Genomic DNA, 12814 nt, shown 5'->3' with positions numbered 1-12814 from the left:
CAGGAAGCTGCGGCCATGCATCCCCTCGGCTCGCCCTGCCCCCCCCCGCTGCCAGCTCAGACCTCATGGGCACCTCTTCTGTTCTAGTCATGGCGGGAGCACCACGTGTGTCTGTCTCCCTTCACTTCCTAGGTTACCATGAAAACGGAGTAGTGAAAGCAGAGAATGGGACCTCCCCACGGACTAAGAAACTCAAGTCTCCTTGAGGCCAAAGTGCTGGAACAGGGATCCTCTCACGGGGGCCAAGGCGGGGAGGTGGGGAGCCCGGCCCCGCCACCGCCTTCCCCCTCCTGCTCCTGACGCTCCATCTCAAGCAGCAGGAACCTGTCTTCAAACGGGGCTTCGCCTTTCTTACTTCTTGGCTTTCTCTTCTTACTCTTCCATAAACCATTCTCAATAAAACCAAAACTCTTCCTTCTTTCTCTTCCTCAAGCCACCTCACGTCCTCACCTCTGTCCTGTGTTGGGTTTTCTAGAAGCCCAGGCACTCATAGTTCTCTTTTTGCTTTCCTCCTCTTTCTCTTCCTTCACGGCTGCTGCTTTTTACTTCTTTCACTGTATTGTGCAATTTTTCTGTGTCTGATTTTTACAATGAGAGGGAGCTCAAGTTGCAGTCCTGGCCACGCACCACCCAGCGTCAGTCCCCAGGACCTGTCAAAGCCAGAAGCCTCGTGCCGAGGAGCCTCTGCCTGGGGCTGGTAGCAGGCCCCACCGGCGAGCCCCGTGTCCGGGCAAGGAGAGGAGAGGCCAGCCCTCTCGGATCATAATCTCCCAGGTGCTGATTAACTGAGATGTATGATTCCAGTTCCGCACGCACTGGCCGGAGGCCCGGCAGAGCCACCACTGCTTGGTGTTGCCAAGTCATTTGGCTGTGGGGCATGGCGACCTGGTCCAGAAAGATGGTGTTAAGTGTGTTGGGTCCCGTGACTGGAGATGGCTTCCTGGTGGCTGGTCCTGGATGGGGGCCAGCCTGCCCTCACTCTGCTGGGGAGGTGCTGAAGGAGGACACGTCTTCCCACCCTCTAGAGCAAGAACAAAGCGTACGGAGCAGCAGGCTCTTCTGGAAAGGTAACAGCGGCAGAGGTGACGGGGCGGTTCGCCTCAGCCTTTCTTCAGCCCCAGCCCCAGCTGCTTTTTCAACCGTTCACCAGCATCCAAAACCAAATCAAACCACAGTGAACAGACCAGCATGACGGACACTGGTCCTCGACCCCAGACCCAGGGAGCCCTGTCAGGGCCCGCCTCGCTACCCGACTTCATCTCTCTGGCGGCAGGGACGCTGAGCCCCCCACTGGCCTCCTGGTGCCCCGGGGAGGGTCACTGGGCAGCTTTGCCATCTGTCGAGTATTCTTCGGCAAGGTCATTGTCATCCTCTGGTTTGTCCAGCGCGCCCCCAGTACGTTAGACTGTCCGAGAGCAGGACTGATTGGAAATCAGTCTGCAGGGTAGAGGAGCAGACACCACGGTGCCAGTGGGAGGCCTCTGCCTTGTCCCTCACGCATCCCATCCCTCGGCTCCACCCAAAGACAAGGCCTCCATGTCCATGTGGGGCCTGGCGATGACTTCAGGAAGGGGTTAGGCTTTCTAAGGTCCTAATTAAGGAGTCTTGAATTCTGCATCGAGGCTCTGGGGAGCGATTCTTGGGGGGGCATAGAAATGTTAGTGTCCTTTGATGTGCTGGTCCTCTTTCTGATGCCCCAGTAGAAACCAAACCTTGGGTTATTCTCCTAAAAAGGGGGAGATGGGTCTTTTCATCAGGGCAGCTCTCCTCCTCCATGTCACTTTTGTTAGTGATATATTGGATTTTCCAGCGACTGAGGGCATTGTTCCCTCGCACCACTGTCAACCCTCCCCTCTCTGTCCAGGATCAGGTAGAAATAGGAAAAGCTGCCCTCGGCTTCTGATTACCCCTAGGAAGTGGGACGGCACTTGTGGAGACCTGCATCGCTCCCGTCCTGGTCTGACGCTTCTCTGGGCTGCAGAGCAGAACGTTGCTAAAAGGGTCCTTGGAATCAACCCTGCAGACCCGAGCCAGGACCCCTTAGCTGTTCAGCCACATCCCCTGCTGAGGCTGTGGCTGCGTTCAGCTTTCTTACGTTGCCTGGAGATGGAGGGGCAGTCAGCCAGCAGCCTCCCACCTGCCCAGCAGCCTCGCCACCCCTCCCGGTCCTCTCCTGGCTGTGTCTCTGGCAGCGACCTGCCTCCTGCACGGGGCCACTCCCTCAGGTGAGCCCCAGTTAAACTTCGGTGGGTATGCAGTAGGCTGCAGGCCCGAGAGGTGGGGAGAGTGGCCCCAGGCATGCCACCAGGCACCCCCTTCTCATGTAGGTGTTCTAGGTGCTTATGGCCAGAGACCACATGGCTGCATGATCCCTAAGCCTCCTGCGAGCTTCTGGCTCTGTGGTAGGTGTGATTCAGAGGTGGTTCCACCCCTCCGGTGGCCTGAGCCAGCCTAGGCTCCCTGAGATGGTGAGTAAGGCCAGCGTGACCGTAGCAGGGCCTCCGGGATGATTTGAGGGGAGGGGGATGAGAGTAAAGGCAGGGTGCTTGGTCACCTCCTGCCATCCCCGCCACGTTTATTTCTGAGCAGAGCTCGGGCTTCAGCAGGCTGGCTTAAAGCAGGTTTCCGAAATAACTCTATCCTGTGAGCTTGTTGTGCTGGCTTGTCCTGATTTGGCCACTTCGGCTGTCGTCTTCCGTCTTCAACACTCTCTCCTGTTCCCAAAGTGCCAAGCCGTCTGTGAAGGCCCTGCTAGACAGCTCCGAGTGTGAGAGGCTGGCTCAGCCAAGAGCAGAGAACAGATGCTAATCTACCTCAGCCAGCAGCCCCCTCTCTCTAAGCATCCCTGGCCGGTACAGGTGCGGCAGGTGGCGGTGGGGAGGAGAGGCCGGCTGTGTGGACGGGAGGGCCTGGTGTTGCTCGGGTTCAGTGGTGGGAACGTTATTTTTACCATCCAGGCTCTGAGAGCTTCACTGTTAGTAAGCTATATGTGTTCCTTTTGAAGGTAGGGGAAGGTTCTAGAGGAAAGGGAAGCAGGCTGAGCCAGGAGGAGAGCTACTTCTCCCCCNATGTAAATGGTTGCCCAGAACCTTTTCTGTTTCTGTCCCAAGGTAGAACTTCTGACATTTCAGAAACCAAAATAGACATCTGTGCTTTGGCCACCTTTGCAGATGTTTCTCTCAGATCCCTGGGACCCTAGAAACCCCTTGAACCTGGGTGGGGTGTTCTCCCAGGGGGTAGGCATCTGGGTTTTCTTTAGGGACCCTCTTCATTAGCAGCCTTTGACTTTTTTCCCCTAAGTGGTAAGAGGTAGGGGGGCAGAGGGTACACCCCCTCCCAAGACTCCACAATAGAAAANGGTTTCAGCCGTCCCTGTCGGTGTTTCCTGGGCCTGGACAGAGCCCCCGCCCCTTGCCGAGGGCCTTGGAGACCCAAGTGAGCAGACCTGGGCCATAATGGAGGGGATGCTGCGGGCCCGGGAGGTGGGACGACAAGAGTGGTCTTTCTTCCCTCCCACTGCCTCCTGGCCCACAGCCCTGCTCCTCAGAGGGGCACTGGGTCATTGTCTAGCTGTGTGACACTTAAATAGAATCCCTCTTCAGCCCGAGGCTGGCCCAGTAAGGAAGCCTTCACCGGCTTCTCTGTCTCTACCCAGCTCTCTCCTCCGCTGCCTCCCCCACTCCCAGTTTTTATAGAGGTCTCAAAAGCATCGCCACTTGTGCGTTCCGTGCTGCCCTGTGCTCCGCAGCCCCCAAGAGAGTTTGTCCGGAGCAGACCCTCCTCCTTTCTGTGTAAGAAGTGCCTTACTTGCCGCGTGGTCTTCCAGCCTTGGCTTGTGCTGCGTGGCCGGGTCCCCAGCCGCCAGGCCTCTAGCGTGGTCTGCCCTGTGCAGCCAAGGACCCCGGACCCCAGTGTATTACATGTGAAAGGGACACGGATTGTGACAGTTTGGCCTCACTCGTCTCCGTCCCCTCCCCCTATCGTGTTGGGGCGTGTGGTCTGTTCTAGGTTTTGTTTCTGGTGGTTCTTCCGTGTCGCTTTTCTGGCCCACAGGGGCGGCTACGGAAAGAGGGAGGGCCAACTGCAGTCACCTGTGCCTCCTACCTGTGGAGGGAAGCCTGGCGGCCTCCAGGGACCCGAAGTGCCCCGTGAGCCCTGCTCTGCCCGCACCCCCACCCCCAGATTAAAAAGAAAGGTGCCCTGGCTATACCCTCTTCCAGTTTGCTTTGTGTCCCGTTCAGCCCGCCGTTTGTATGGTGAAGGTGTCAGTCACAAGTGTCGGCCCATTTGACGGCGGGGCTAGCCGGGCTGTTGCAGAATCTCCTGGCGCTCCTCTCAGTGTTACCCACGTCTGCAGCCGCCGCCCGCCGTCCCCCTGCCCTTCCGGGCTGTGCAATAACTCTCCCAGCGGCGGGCCTCCCACAGGCCTGCGGTCCCCAGACACCCCGCAGCTGGGAGGGAAGGGGCCCGGGGGAGGGCGGTCGACATCCCTTACACAGGAAGTGTGCGCCACGTCCCCTGTGTTGTTGCCCGTCCCTTCCCCCCGGGTGGGTTTCTGTGGCACTCGAATAGAGCATCGTGGCATCACCTTAGAAGTCCGTGTGTGTGTGTGTGTGTGTTTCGTAATCTGTTGAAAAGGAAAATAAAAATCCTCATGATGGGGCATTAAATAAGTCCGTGTCTGGGAATGAGATCTGCTGTGACCCCTGTGATGTCACCGTCACTCTGTCTAAAGGCGTTCTAGAGCTTCTTGTTTGTGCGGAGACGCGGCCACACGGGGACAGCCCTGCTCCCCCGGTAGGAGCTGGCTGGCGTCCTAAGTGCCACCACTGCCTTGGGGGAGGAGTCGCGTGCGCGTGATGAGACCACACACCTCACGTGTCCGTCCCTCTGGTTTAACAAACAGCCAGAGGACGAGCTGCGGCTGCCGGTGCCGCCGTGAGCAACTCATAATGCAAATGTGGACAAAGTGTCTTTTTGTTTCCTACTTTAGCCTGTTCACCTTACGGACCAAATTTCAACAAGGAACTCAAGGAAAATTTGTACCTACCGTATTTATGCTTTCATGTAAAAGGGGTTTTTTTGGGGGGAGGGTTCTTTTTATGTTCAGTGAACTTTTTTCAAAAACCTTTTCCACCGTTTCTGTCTGGTTTTAAAACAAATTACAGTTTTGTATGGATTTTTTTTAAATGTACATTTTGAAACAAATGATCAACAAATATTTTTGAAATAACTGAATAAAAGGCATAGAATTATCAGTCTAATTGTCTCTGGTAAAATTACTTCTATTTTTAATCTGGATGCTTACATTTGCTTTCACGTGAAAAATAATTTCGTGTCAGTTTTAGCCTCACTCCTATTTTTCACTGTATTAGTCCTTTGTTGTATATCCTTTTTTAACCGTATTTGTTCATTTTGGTCATGTGAATGAGGGAATTGGAGTTAAGGATGAAGAAAATTACATGGAGTGCTGCATCGTAATGAGCAGTTTTGAGTCTGTATCAGTAACTGTAAAAACGGAAAGCGTTTACTTGACCTGAGGTTTATAGATCTCACAAGGAAGTGCCGCAGGCTCGACGCCTACTGCGTTGTGAAGTCACTGGCTCGGAGAAGATGGAAGCAGGTGCGTGTGGAATATTAGTGCCAGTGCTGACCAGTACTGGTAACGATGGAGGGCCATGGGGATGGCCGGTGCCAGTTCTATGGCCTGCTCTTGCCTGTAGCGGTCTGTGTTTTCCAGAATCATCTCCCAAGAGCTCCGGAAAGGAGTGGTTACACATGGCAGTCAGCCATGGACACCCCCAAGGTGTCAGGATTACCCAAGAAGGGTTCACCTGAGGTCAAGGTGAGTGGCACTCACAGAGGTCAGGCTTTGGCTCTGACTTGGGTTTCCGTCCAGCTCCACCATGAGAAGCTAGGTGGCCCAGGGGGTTAACCTTTCCGAGCCCGTTTGCTTCTGTGTGGGGTTTGTGTGCTTGCTGCTTGTTTTTGCAGGCAGCGGTGTGGCGAGATTTAGGGATCGTGAGTGCTGAGTCCATGGTACAAGTAAAGCACTTTTTTTTTTTTAATAGAGCACACTCCTGTGCCCGCAGGACATTAAGGAGTCACTCACCCAAGTGACCCTTGATTCTCTGGAAATTATTTTGAGAGAGCTTCCCCACCTGCTGTTCCCAAATACCCTCAGTGCCTATAGATATCGGTTTGATACACTTTAATTCAGTGGTATTTTCAAGGCCCCGTGGTGGCGCAGACAGAGTTCAGGGCCTGCATGGTGGCTTCTTTGTCTCCCCTCCCTGGTCCCCTGCTCAAAGGAGGTCATTTCTCTTCCCTCCAACCTGTGCCACAGGCTAATGCGCAACTCTTCCATCATCTAGGCCAGGACTCCTGACGCGTGCTGGGTGTGACCACAGGGTAAGTGTGGCCGCACCGCCATTCGGGATTTCAGTGGGAAAAGCCATTTGCTCAGACTTGTGTGGCACCTGTGCTCGGTGATGTCGTGTAAACATGGGTTCAGGGAGGCGAAAGAGAAATGTGACAACAGACAGAAGGGCCGTGAGCACTTGGATCTTAAAGGGTGGGGAAGAGGATTTTTTCCTAATGTGTCCATGTCTACCGAAGAGGAAGTTGGCAAGTGTCTGTGTGCTGCAGCTGGTGCAGAGCCACCGGAGACTGGAGGTGGGTCCAGAGCATGGTGAGCCTCCCTCCTGCGGGGGCTGGGGAGAAACTGTTGGAGTGTGGGTTTCCTGAGAGGGGCCGTCAGCTTCATCACAAACTCGGTGATGGAGGTGTTTCAGCAGGCTCCGGGCTTGACCCGTATTCCCCGGAGTCGGGAGAGCATGAGGTTTAGGGTGCCTGGTTCTCCCCTAAGCGGAGTCTCCAGAAGAGGGACTGCTTGCTCTCGGGGCTCTGTAGTTAGGCGGCTCAATCTAGATGGATACACGGGGAAAGAGTGGATCTGGAAGGGTTAGCCCGAGGAGGCCCCCACACGTAGGGCCTCCTGAGAGGAGAGGGGGCCTGGAGGGAATGCACTACTGGAACCGGGCACGTTGGAGACTGGGCCATCTGTATCCGAGAATGGGGCTCTGGGAGGTTGGTTTTCTATTGGGAATGTGTCCTAAGAACTCACAAAAGCTGCCCTGGGGGAGAGAGCGAGCCAGCCTTTCGGCACATGACACACAGAAGGTCCTAGTCTAGGTAGGACTTCACTGGCCACAGAAATAAAACTTTGCCCCTTTCCTCTGCTGTCTACTCCCTATCCCTTCCCGGACATTACAAAGGCCAGAAACAGTAGAATGGCAGGTGGGAAGGGGAGAGGGAAAGGGAAGGAGAAACTCACCGTACCTGCCCAGCACCCGCCCACCTTCCCTCCCTCTCTCTCCCACTCACACACATATTCTAAGGCTTCTAAGCTTCTGACCAGGCTGGATCTGGGCAGGCAGGATAGAGCTTAGTCCTTTTACTCTAGACTGAAGTGGACTTCTGAATACTTGAGAATACTACTTTGAATAGTAATGAGTGGGGCAAGAAATTTAAAATTGGGTTCTTCTTGACATATCAACCTGGAGCAGAAAAACTCAAGATATACTGTCTTACAGAACTTTTAGCAAGCTAGTTCGAGGTGACTTGGTTCATCAGGGGAGGAAGAACTGGGGGAAGTTACCAGCAGTTCCGAGGCCAGGAGTCCTGGATGGACAGCTGCCCCCCTCGTTCACACCCCTGCCTGGGCTGCCGGGAGGAGCCGGAGCTGGTGGCTGAGCAGCCATGGTTCTAAACGCTGCGGCAGAGCTCATGAGACAACCAGGAGGTGTTTTTCCTCCCATCTCAAGGCCAGGTTCTCTAAAAGCAGAGATTTTATATATATTTTCGAAAAGCACATGTTTTATATATATATATATATACACACACACAGACACACATATATACACATATATATGTAGTATATATTAAAGTTATATAAGCAGCATATATATATATATATATATATATATAAACTATACTTCAAATCAAGAAATACGTTTTCTATTATGACCCAGTAAATACACCCTCAGTTGAAACAAAAGTTTCATGAGACAGTATATACCTACTATTTGTACTATACTCTCATATTTTTATCCTATTTTGGTTTAAATGCAGGTCTCCAAGTGGGCCTATAGCTCCAGTTTGCAAAGGTCTATTTCCCCACAATATCAGGGTAAGTAGGCACATGGTGGGGGGGGCGGGCATTGACACAGCAGCAGCAGCAGTCTGTGTGCTTGTTTCCTACCCCCCAAGTGATGCTTCTTCTGCTGGCAAAGTGTATTTTTCCTTCTGCTCTTAATCATTCCACACCTGTATTAGGGTTCGCCAGAGAAACAGAACCACTGGAATGTATATAGGGAAAGATTATTATAAGGAATTGGCTCACATGATCACAGAGGCTGACAAAGCCCAAGACTGGCAGTGAGCGAGCTAGAGACCCAGGAGAGCGGAGGGTGTAGTTCTCATCTGAAGGCCAGGCCAGCAGGTTCGAGACCTAGCACGAGCCATTGTTTTAGTCTGAGTCCAAAGGAAGGAAAAAGTTGTCCTAGTTCAAAGGCAGGAGGAATTCTCTGACTTGGGGAAAGCACAGCCTATTCAGGCTTTCAGGGGATTTGGGTGAGGCCTGCCCACAGCAGGGAGGGCAATCTGCTTCACTCAGTCTAGGGACTCCAATGTTAACCTCATCCAGAAACATTCACACCCAGAAAAATGACCAAACATCTGGGCACCCCACAGCCCAGACAAGTTGATACATAAAATTAACCATCACAATACCCCTACCTCCCTAAATAAGGCACCGGTCTTAGCTCTTAAAAGATCCAGTTTAATTTAGACTTGAGTATTGCAATATAGGAATCAAAAAACATAATTTTAAGAGCCCTGTAAATGCCTCTCTGAAAAGTACAAGGTGTGTCAAAATGTAGGTCCAACCTCCAAACTGTACTCCAGTCTCTCATCAGCCATGTCCGTTTGAGAAAGCACGAACAAAGTTATAGTAGTTAATCTTGCCTTCTCCGTGGGAGCACATCCTGATCAACTGCAGGAGAGAGCAGAGAGCAGGTGAGGCGCGGCACGCTTACTCTTAACACGCCCTAGCCTTTGTAAACGGGGTTGCAGTTTATATCAGAGGATTTCAAAATGTGCCCGCGAGCCTGCCAGGTAGATCCGATGTTATCCCCGTCTTCGACTGTGAAACTGACGTTCAGATGGAGTAAAAGGCCTGCCTGGGCTTTCAGAACTAACATTTATAAGAACATGGTCATCTCCAAGGCACTTTTAATTATTTGTATATTCAAATACGAGCTTTGTCCACCCAGCCTGCAGAGTAAAACTTTTAAAATAGCAAGCTGCTATTATCACAGCCTAACAGAAGAATCTAGTTCCAGGTCCCCTGAAATGCAGCTGTGAGTGGTGGTAGACTGGCTGTAGCCACCTTTACAAGATGTGTGCAAATCCATGGCACCCACACTTTCCCCGCCCCACTTCCCACTGACTGCAGTTCCCCTCTCGCTTGTTAAGGTCATGGATGGCACACATGACTTAAAAATCAAAAGCTGGACATGCTATCAGTCCGAGATTTGGGAAGCTAAAGGGGCATTTGCCCAAGTGAACACCTTCTCTCCTGTCTGCCCTCCTCTACTCCCTGCTAATGTCCTGATCTATGAAAAAATCCTCATCTCCGATCTAGCCCCTCCAGCACCGTGCAGACAGCCTTCCCTAAGTGAGTCTTTACTTCTGAACATCGCTTTTTGCTAAAAGATCTTTAAGAAGGTCTACAGTGCTTCAGTGTTTTTCATCAGTGAGAAGTCTCCAATGTAAGTCACGGACATTGGTAATTGTGGGAGAAATTTTGTTCTGAGTTTGAGGGAAGCCCAGGCTTCCTGGGGACTTATAATGAAAACAAGGCACAAAATGCCTTCTTCAACTGACTCATGAAAATGCTAGGAGACTGGCCATGTCCTTCCTCCATTTGCATCTGGCCCTGCGTGACCCCTTCCGACAGACATTACTTCCGCTGGCAGTGATCACACCCTCTTTCAGGCTGGCTGTACTGCTGGGCTAACGAAAGCATCGCTGTGAAAGGTGTCACAGGCTGCCCACCATCCTGCTCAACCCAGTTACCTCTGAGTCTCCCCTCGGGGCTGCCTCTCTGGGATCACCTCTGTGGAGGGGCTGCCTCTCTGGGATCACCTCTGTGGAGCCTCCTTCAGCCGGGAAATGGCCCACCAGCCGCCCAGTGCCGTCAGCCCATACCCACTGAAACAGAGGCCCTGCTGCAGCCGTTAGGAAAGAACCCCAATGTGAGAATCCAAGGGAAACACCGTAACCAGAACTGAATAGGAAATCTGATTTGAACGTCTTCAAGTTTTCCACTAAAACAAAATATGCATGCAATGGCCTTGGGGAGACAACGAATGGTGTTTGGCCTGTGTAGTCACCCAGAAGAGTAATGCATACTGACCTCCTTAATCAAAGAATCATCAACTGGGAGATTGAGAGAGTCACAGACTTTAAAGAACATTTCTTTGTCCACAAAACCTGAAGCTTCCTGGTCATAAATCTGAAATGCTTCGTGAATGTTGTCTTTGCATGGATGAGGTTTCAGTTGCTTCTGGATTGTGTCTATCAATGCTTCCAGTTCCTGCTCACCTGGATCTGTAGTTTGCTTGCTGTAGACAAAGGAAGGAAACACCAGGCATATTATTTATTCTTGACCAGTCGTATCTCAGTGACAAAAGTTCTCATTTGGTGAAGCGGGGAAAACTTCTAATGACAAGCGGCGTTGACACTGAGCTGGCCAATAACCGAACGCTTGCCTGCAGGGGCTGGCTGATGACTGACCTCCGCAGGGAGGCCTGACTAGGGGCTTTCTGAACTGATGCTCGGCCTCCCTGGCTGCCACCTGTTACATCACTGCAGCACAAAGAGCCAAATCTCCCACTGCCGCAGCCTCCCCAGGTTCAGTGTTTGTGCGAGTCATCTGCTGCTTACTGCTGCTGCAGGCCTCCATGGTCTATGTTACTAAAAATAAAGGAGTTTTCAAAAATTACACGCAGAAACCTGTTGTGCTTTTAACATTCCCTCTCCATTCTGAATTTTGTGAAAGGTGGTGGACTGAGAAGTTTAGGCTTAGCATTTACTGAAATGAGAGATGAGTAACCTAGAGCATTAGAAAGAGGGTGGTCTATCCCTTCAAACCACAACCAGGATAAGCAGAAGCCCGATTTATTTCCTCTGAACACAAAGGTACCATTATACAAATAAAGAGTTTTAGAGCTGGGAAAGACATTTCATCTTTGTAAATGTGTTCTGGGATAAAATGATACCCCAATAAGCTCAGAACCCCTTTTTCAATGATGAAAAAACATACTTCAAGACCCAGATGTCATATCAGAGGCAGGACCAGAACGGACATCTCACTCGGGTTCTGACATGTTCTTTCAAGGACGCCCACCGCCTCTCACTGACCACCCCCCCCACCCCCCACACCATCACAGTACCAGTCGACCATGGCTTTCCTGTTCCTTTTTCCTCCTACACAGGGTAGTCAAAAGGTTCACTGTTCCAAATGGCCTCTTTTAACTTCATTCCCTTTTGAACTGCTGGCAACCCTTGCTGGGGAAGGCATAAAGTCCTACAGCCTTTCAAGGACAACTTGGAAAACATGAAGCAAAAGCCTAGCAAAGAATTTTAAATAATTTATCCTAAGGAAATAACCATGAGTTGTCTACACAGATACACCTAATAAAGCAGTTTTGAGACAGCCTAAATGTCTAAAAAAATTATCCAAAAAATCAGGAATTGGTTAAACAATATCCCCAAACAATCAGGCAATATAATAATGCAGTATGGACAAGGTCGCAGAAAGAGTAAAGAGATGGTGAGAAAATCCAGATATAAAGATATGTATAGAAGGCTACATTCGCATCAAAGCTGTAAGGGGCAATAAGAAGATATAGTTAAATCTGCTTATATCGTGCAAAGAACCTCTGGGAAGAGATTTTAGAGCCAATGAAAGAGGTAGTTACCTATGGAGAATTGAGGGTAACAAGCAGGCTGACGGAAGATGGAGCAGGAAGAAGAGTTTTCATTTGTCCCTTCAAATATATATACATATATATATATGAGTCGTTAATGTAATACCTACTCAAAAAATTATCAATGCTCCATAAAACATTTCATATCAGAAATGTTAATGATATGCAAAAAGCTAGTTAAATATTATATGATTACTCCATTTTATATGTATATCAAAGCAATATTTGAAGTAATCATCTCTGGGTTATGAGATTTTAAGGAATATTTTTTATTTCTATTTTCTAAATTTTCCTCCCTGAATGTTATTCATTCTGGGCATGTGTTACCTTTATAGCAAGACAAAAACAATATAAATTGCAATGAAAATCTCTAGTATCAAAATGCTGTCCGGCATTTTGATTATTGAAGCAGAATACGTTTATCTGATGGGTACACCTCCAGTCATATATACTAAATTATGAATGACTACCTGGGAGCTGTTTTAGTGGCAGAAAGCAGTCAAACCTCAATCTTCCCTATCTTTCCAGGAGTTAAAGCCATGGGGCAAATATATTTGAAATATGATCATCCATTCATTTTGGGAAAGAGAAGATAACCCTCCCTTCCCTGAAGGGGCCAGATGTTCAATACTGCTTCACACATTAGGGAAAGTGTCCACGGCATCTGCTGCCGTTGAGTACACTGGAGAACATTCAAACAGAGCTCACAACAGGTGGTACTGTTTAAGACAGAGCTAGTGAGAGTTATAGCCCCTACT

General features: G+C 50.4%; 2 protein-coding genes and 1 long non-coding RNA gene across 6 annotated transcripts in view; 2 read left to right on the top strand and 1 right to left on the bottom strand.

Annotated features, from left to right (window-relative positions):
* Positions 1–432, top strand: part of TRAM2 (translocation associated membrane protein 2) — a 75858-nt gene extending 75426 nt beyond the window's left edge. The window contains exon 12 of the mRNA XM_077752836.1: positions 133–432. Within this exon, the coding sequence (XP_077608962.1) occupies positions 133–206 (74 nt within the window). The 3' untranslated portion in view covers positions 207–432. The remainder of the gene's footprint in view (positions 1–132) is intronic.
* A 2932-nt stretch (positions 433–3364) lies between these two features.
* Positions 3365–11068, top strand: LOC144222345 (uncharacterized). Of its 3 annotated transcripts, none has more exons than XR_013332385.1 (4): positions 3365–5623; positions 5741–5845; positions 6347–8191; positions 9707–11068. It is a non-coding gene; the product is annotated as an uncharacterized LOC144222345 (long non-coding RNA). The 3 variants fall into 3 exon arrangements; XR_013332384.1 differs by having other exon boundaries at positions 3365–5845; positions 6347–6411; positions 8134–8191; XR_013332383.1 differs by having other exon boundaries at positions 3365–5845.
* Positions 8822–12814, bottom strand: part of EFHC1 (EF-hand domain containing 1) — a 59055-nt gene continuing 55062 nt past the window's right edge. For both annotated transcript variants that reach the window (XM_077752835.1, XM_077752834.1), the window contains exons 10-11: positions 10481–10688; positions 8822–9055 (exon numbers count right to left, since the gene is read on the bottom strand). In XM_077752835.1, the coding sequence (XP_077608961.1) occupies positions 8975–9055; positions 10481–10688 (289 nt within the window). In that variant the 3' untranslated portion in view covers positions 8822–8974. The remainder of the gene's footprint in view (positions 9056–10480; positions 10689–12814) is intronic.

The sequence above is a fragment of the Crocuta crocuta genome, unplaced genomic scaffold (genome assembly GCF_008692635.1).
Source record: "Crocuta crocuta isolate KB4526 unplaced genomic scaffold, BGI_CrCroc_1.0 scaffold291, whole genome shotgun sequence".
NCBI classification, from domain to species: domain Eukaryota; kingdom Metazoa; phylum Chordata; class Mammalia; order Carnivora; family Hyaenidae; genus Crocuta; species Crocuta crocuta.
Note: the sequence above shows the minus strand (reverse complement) of the source record. Positions and strands in the feature narration are given on the sequence as shown.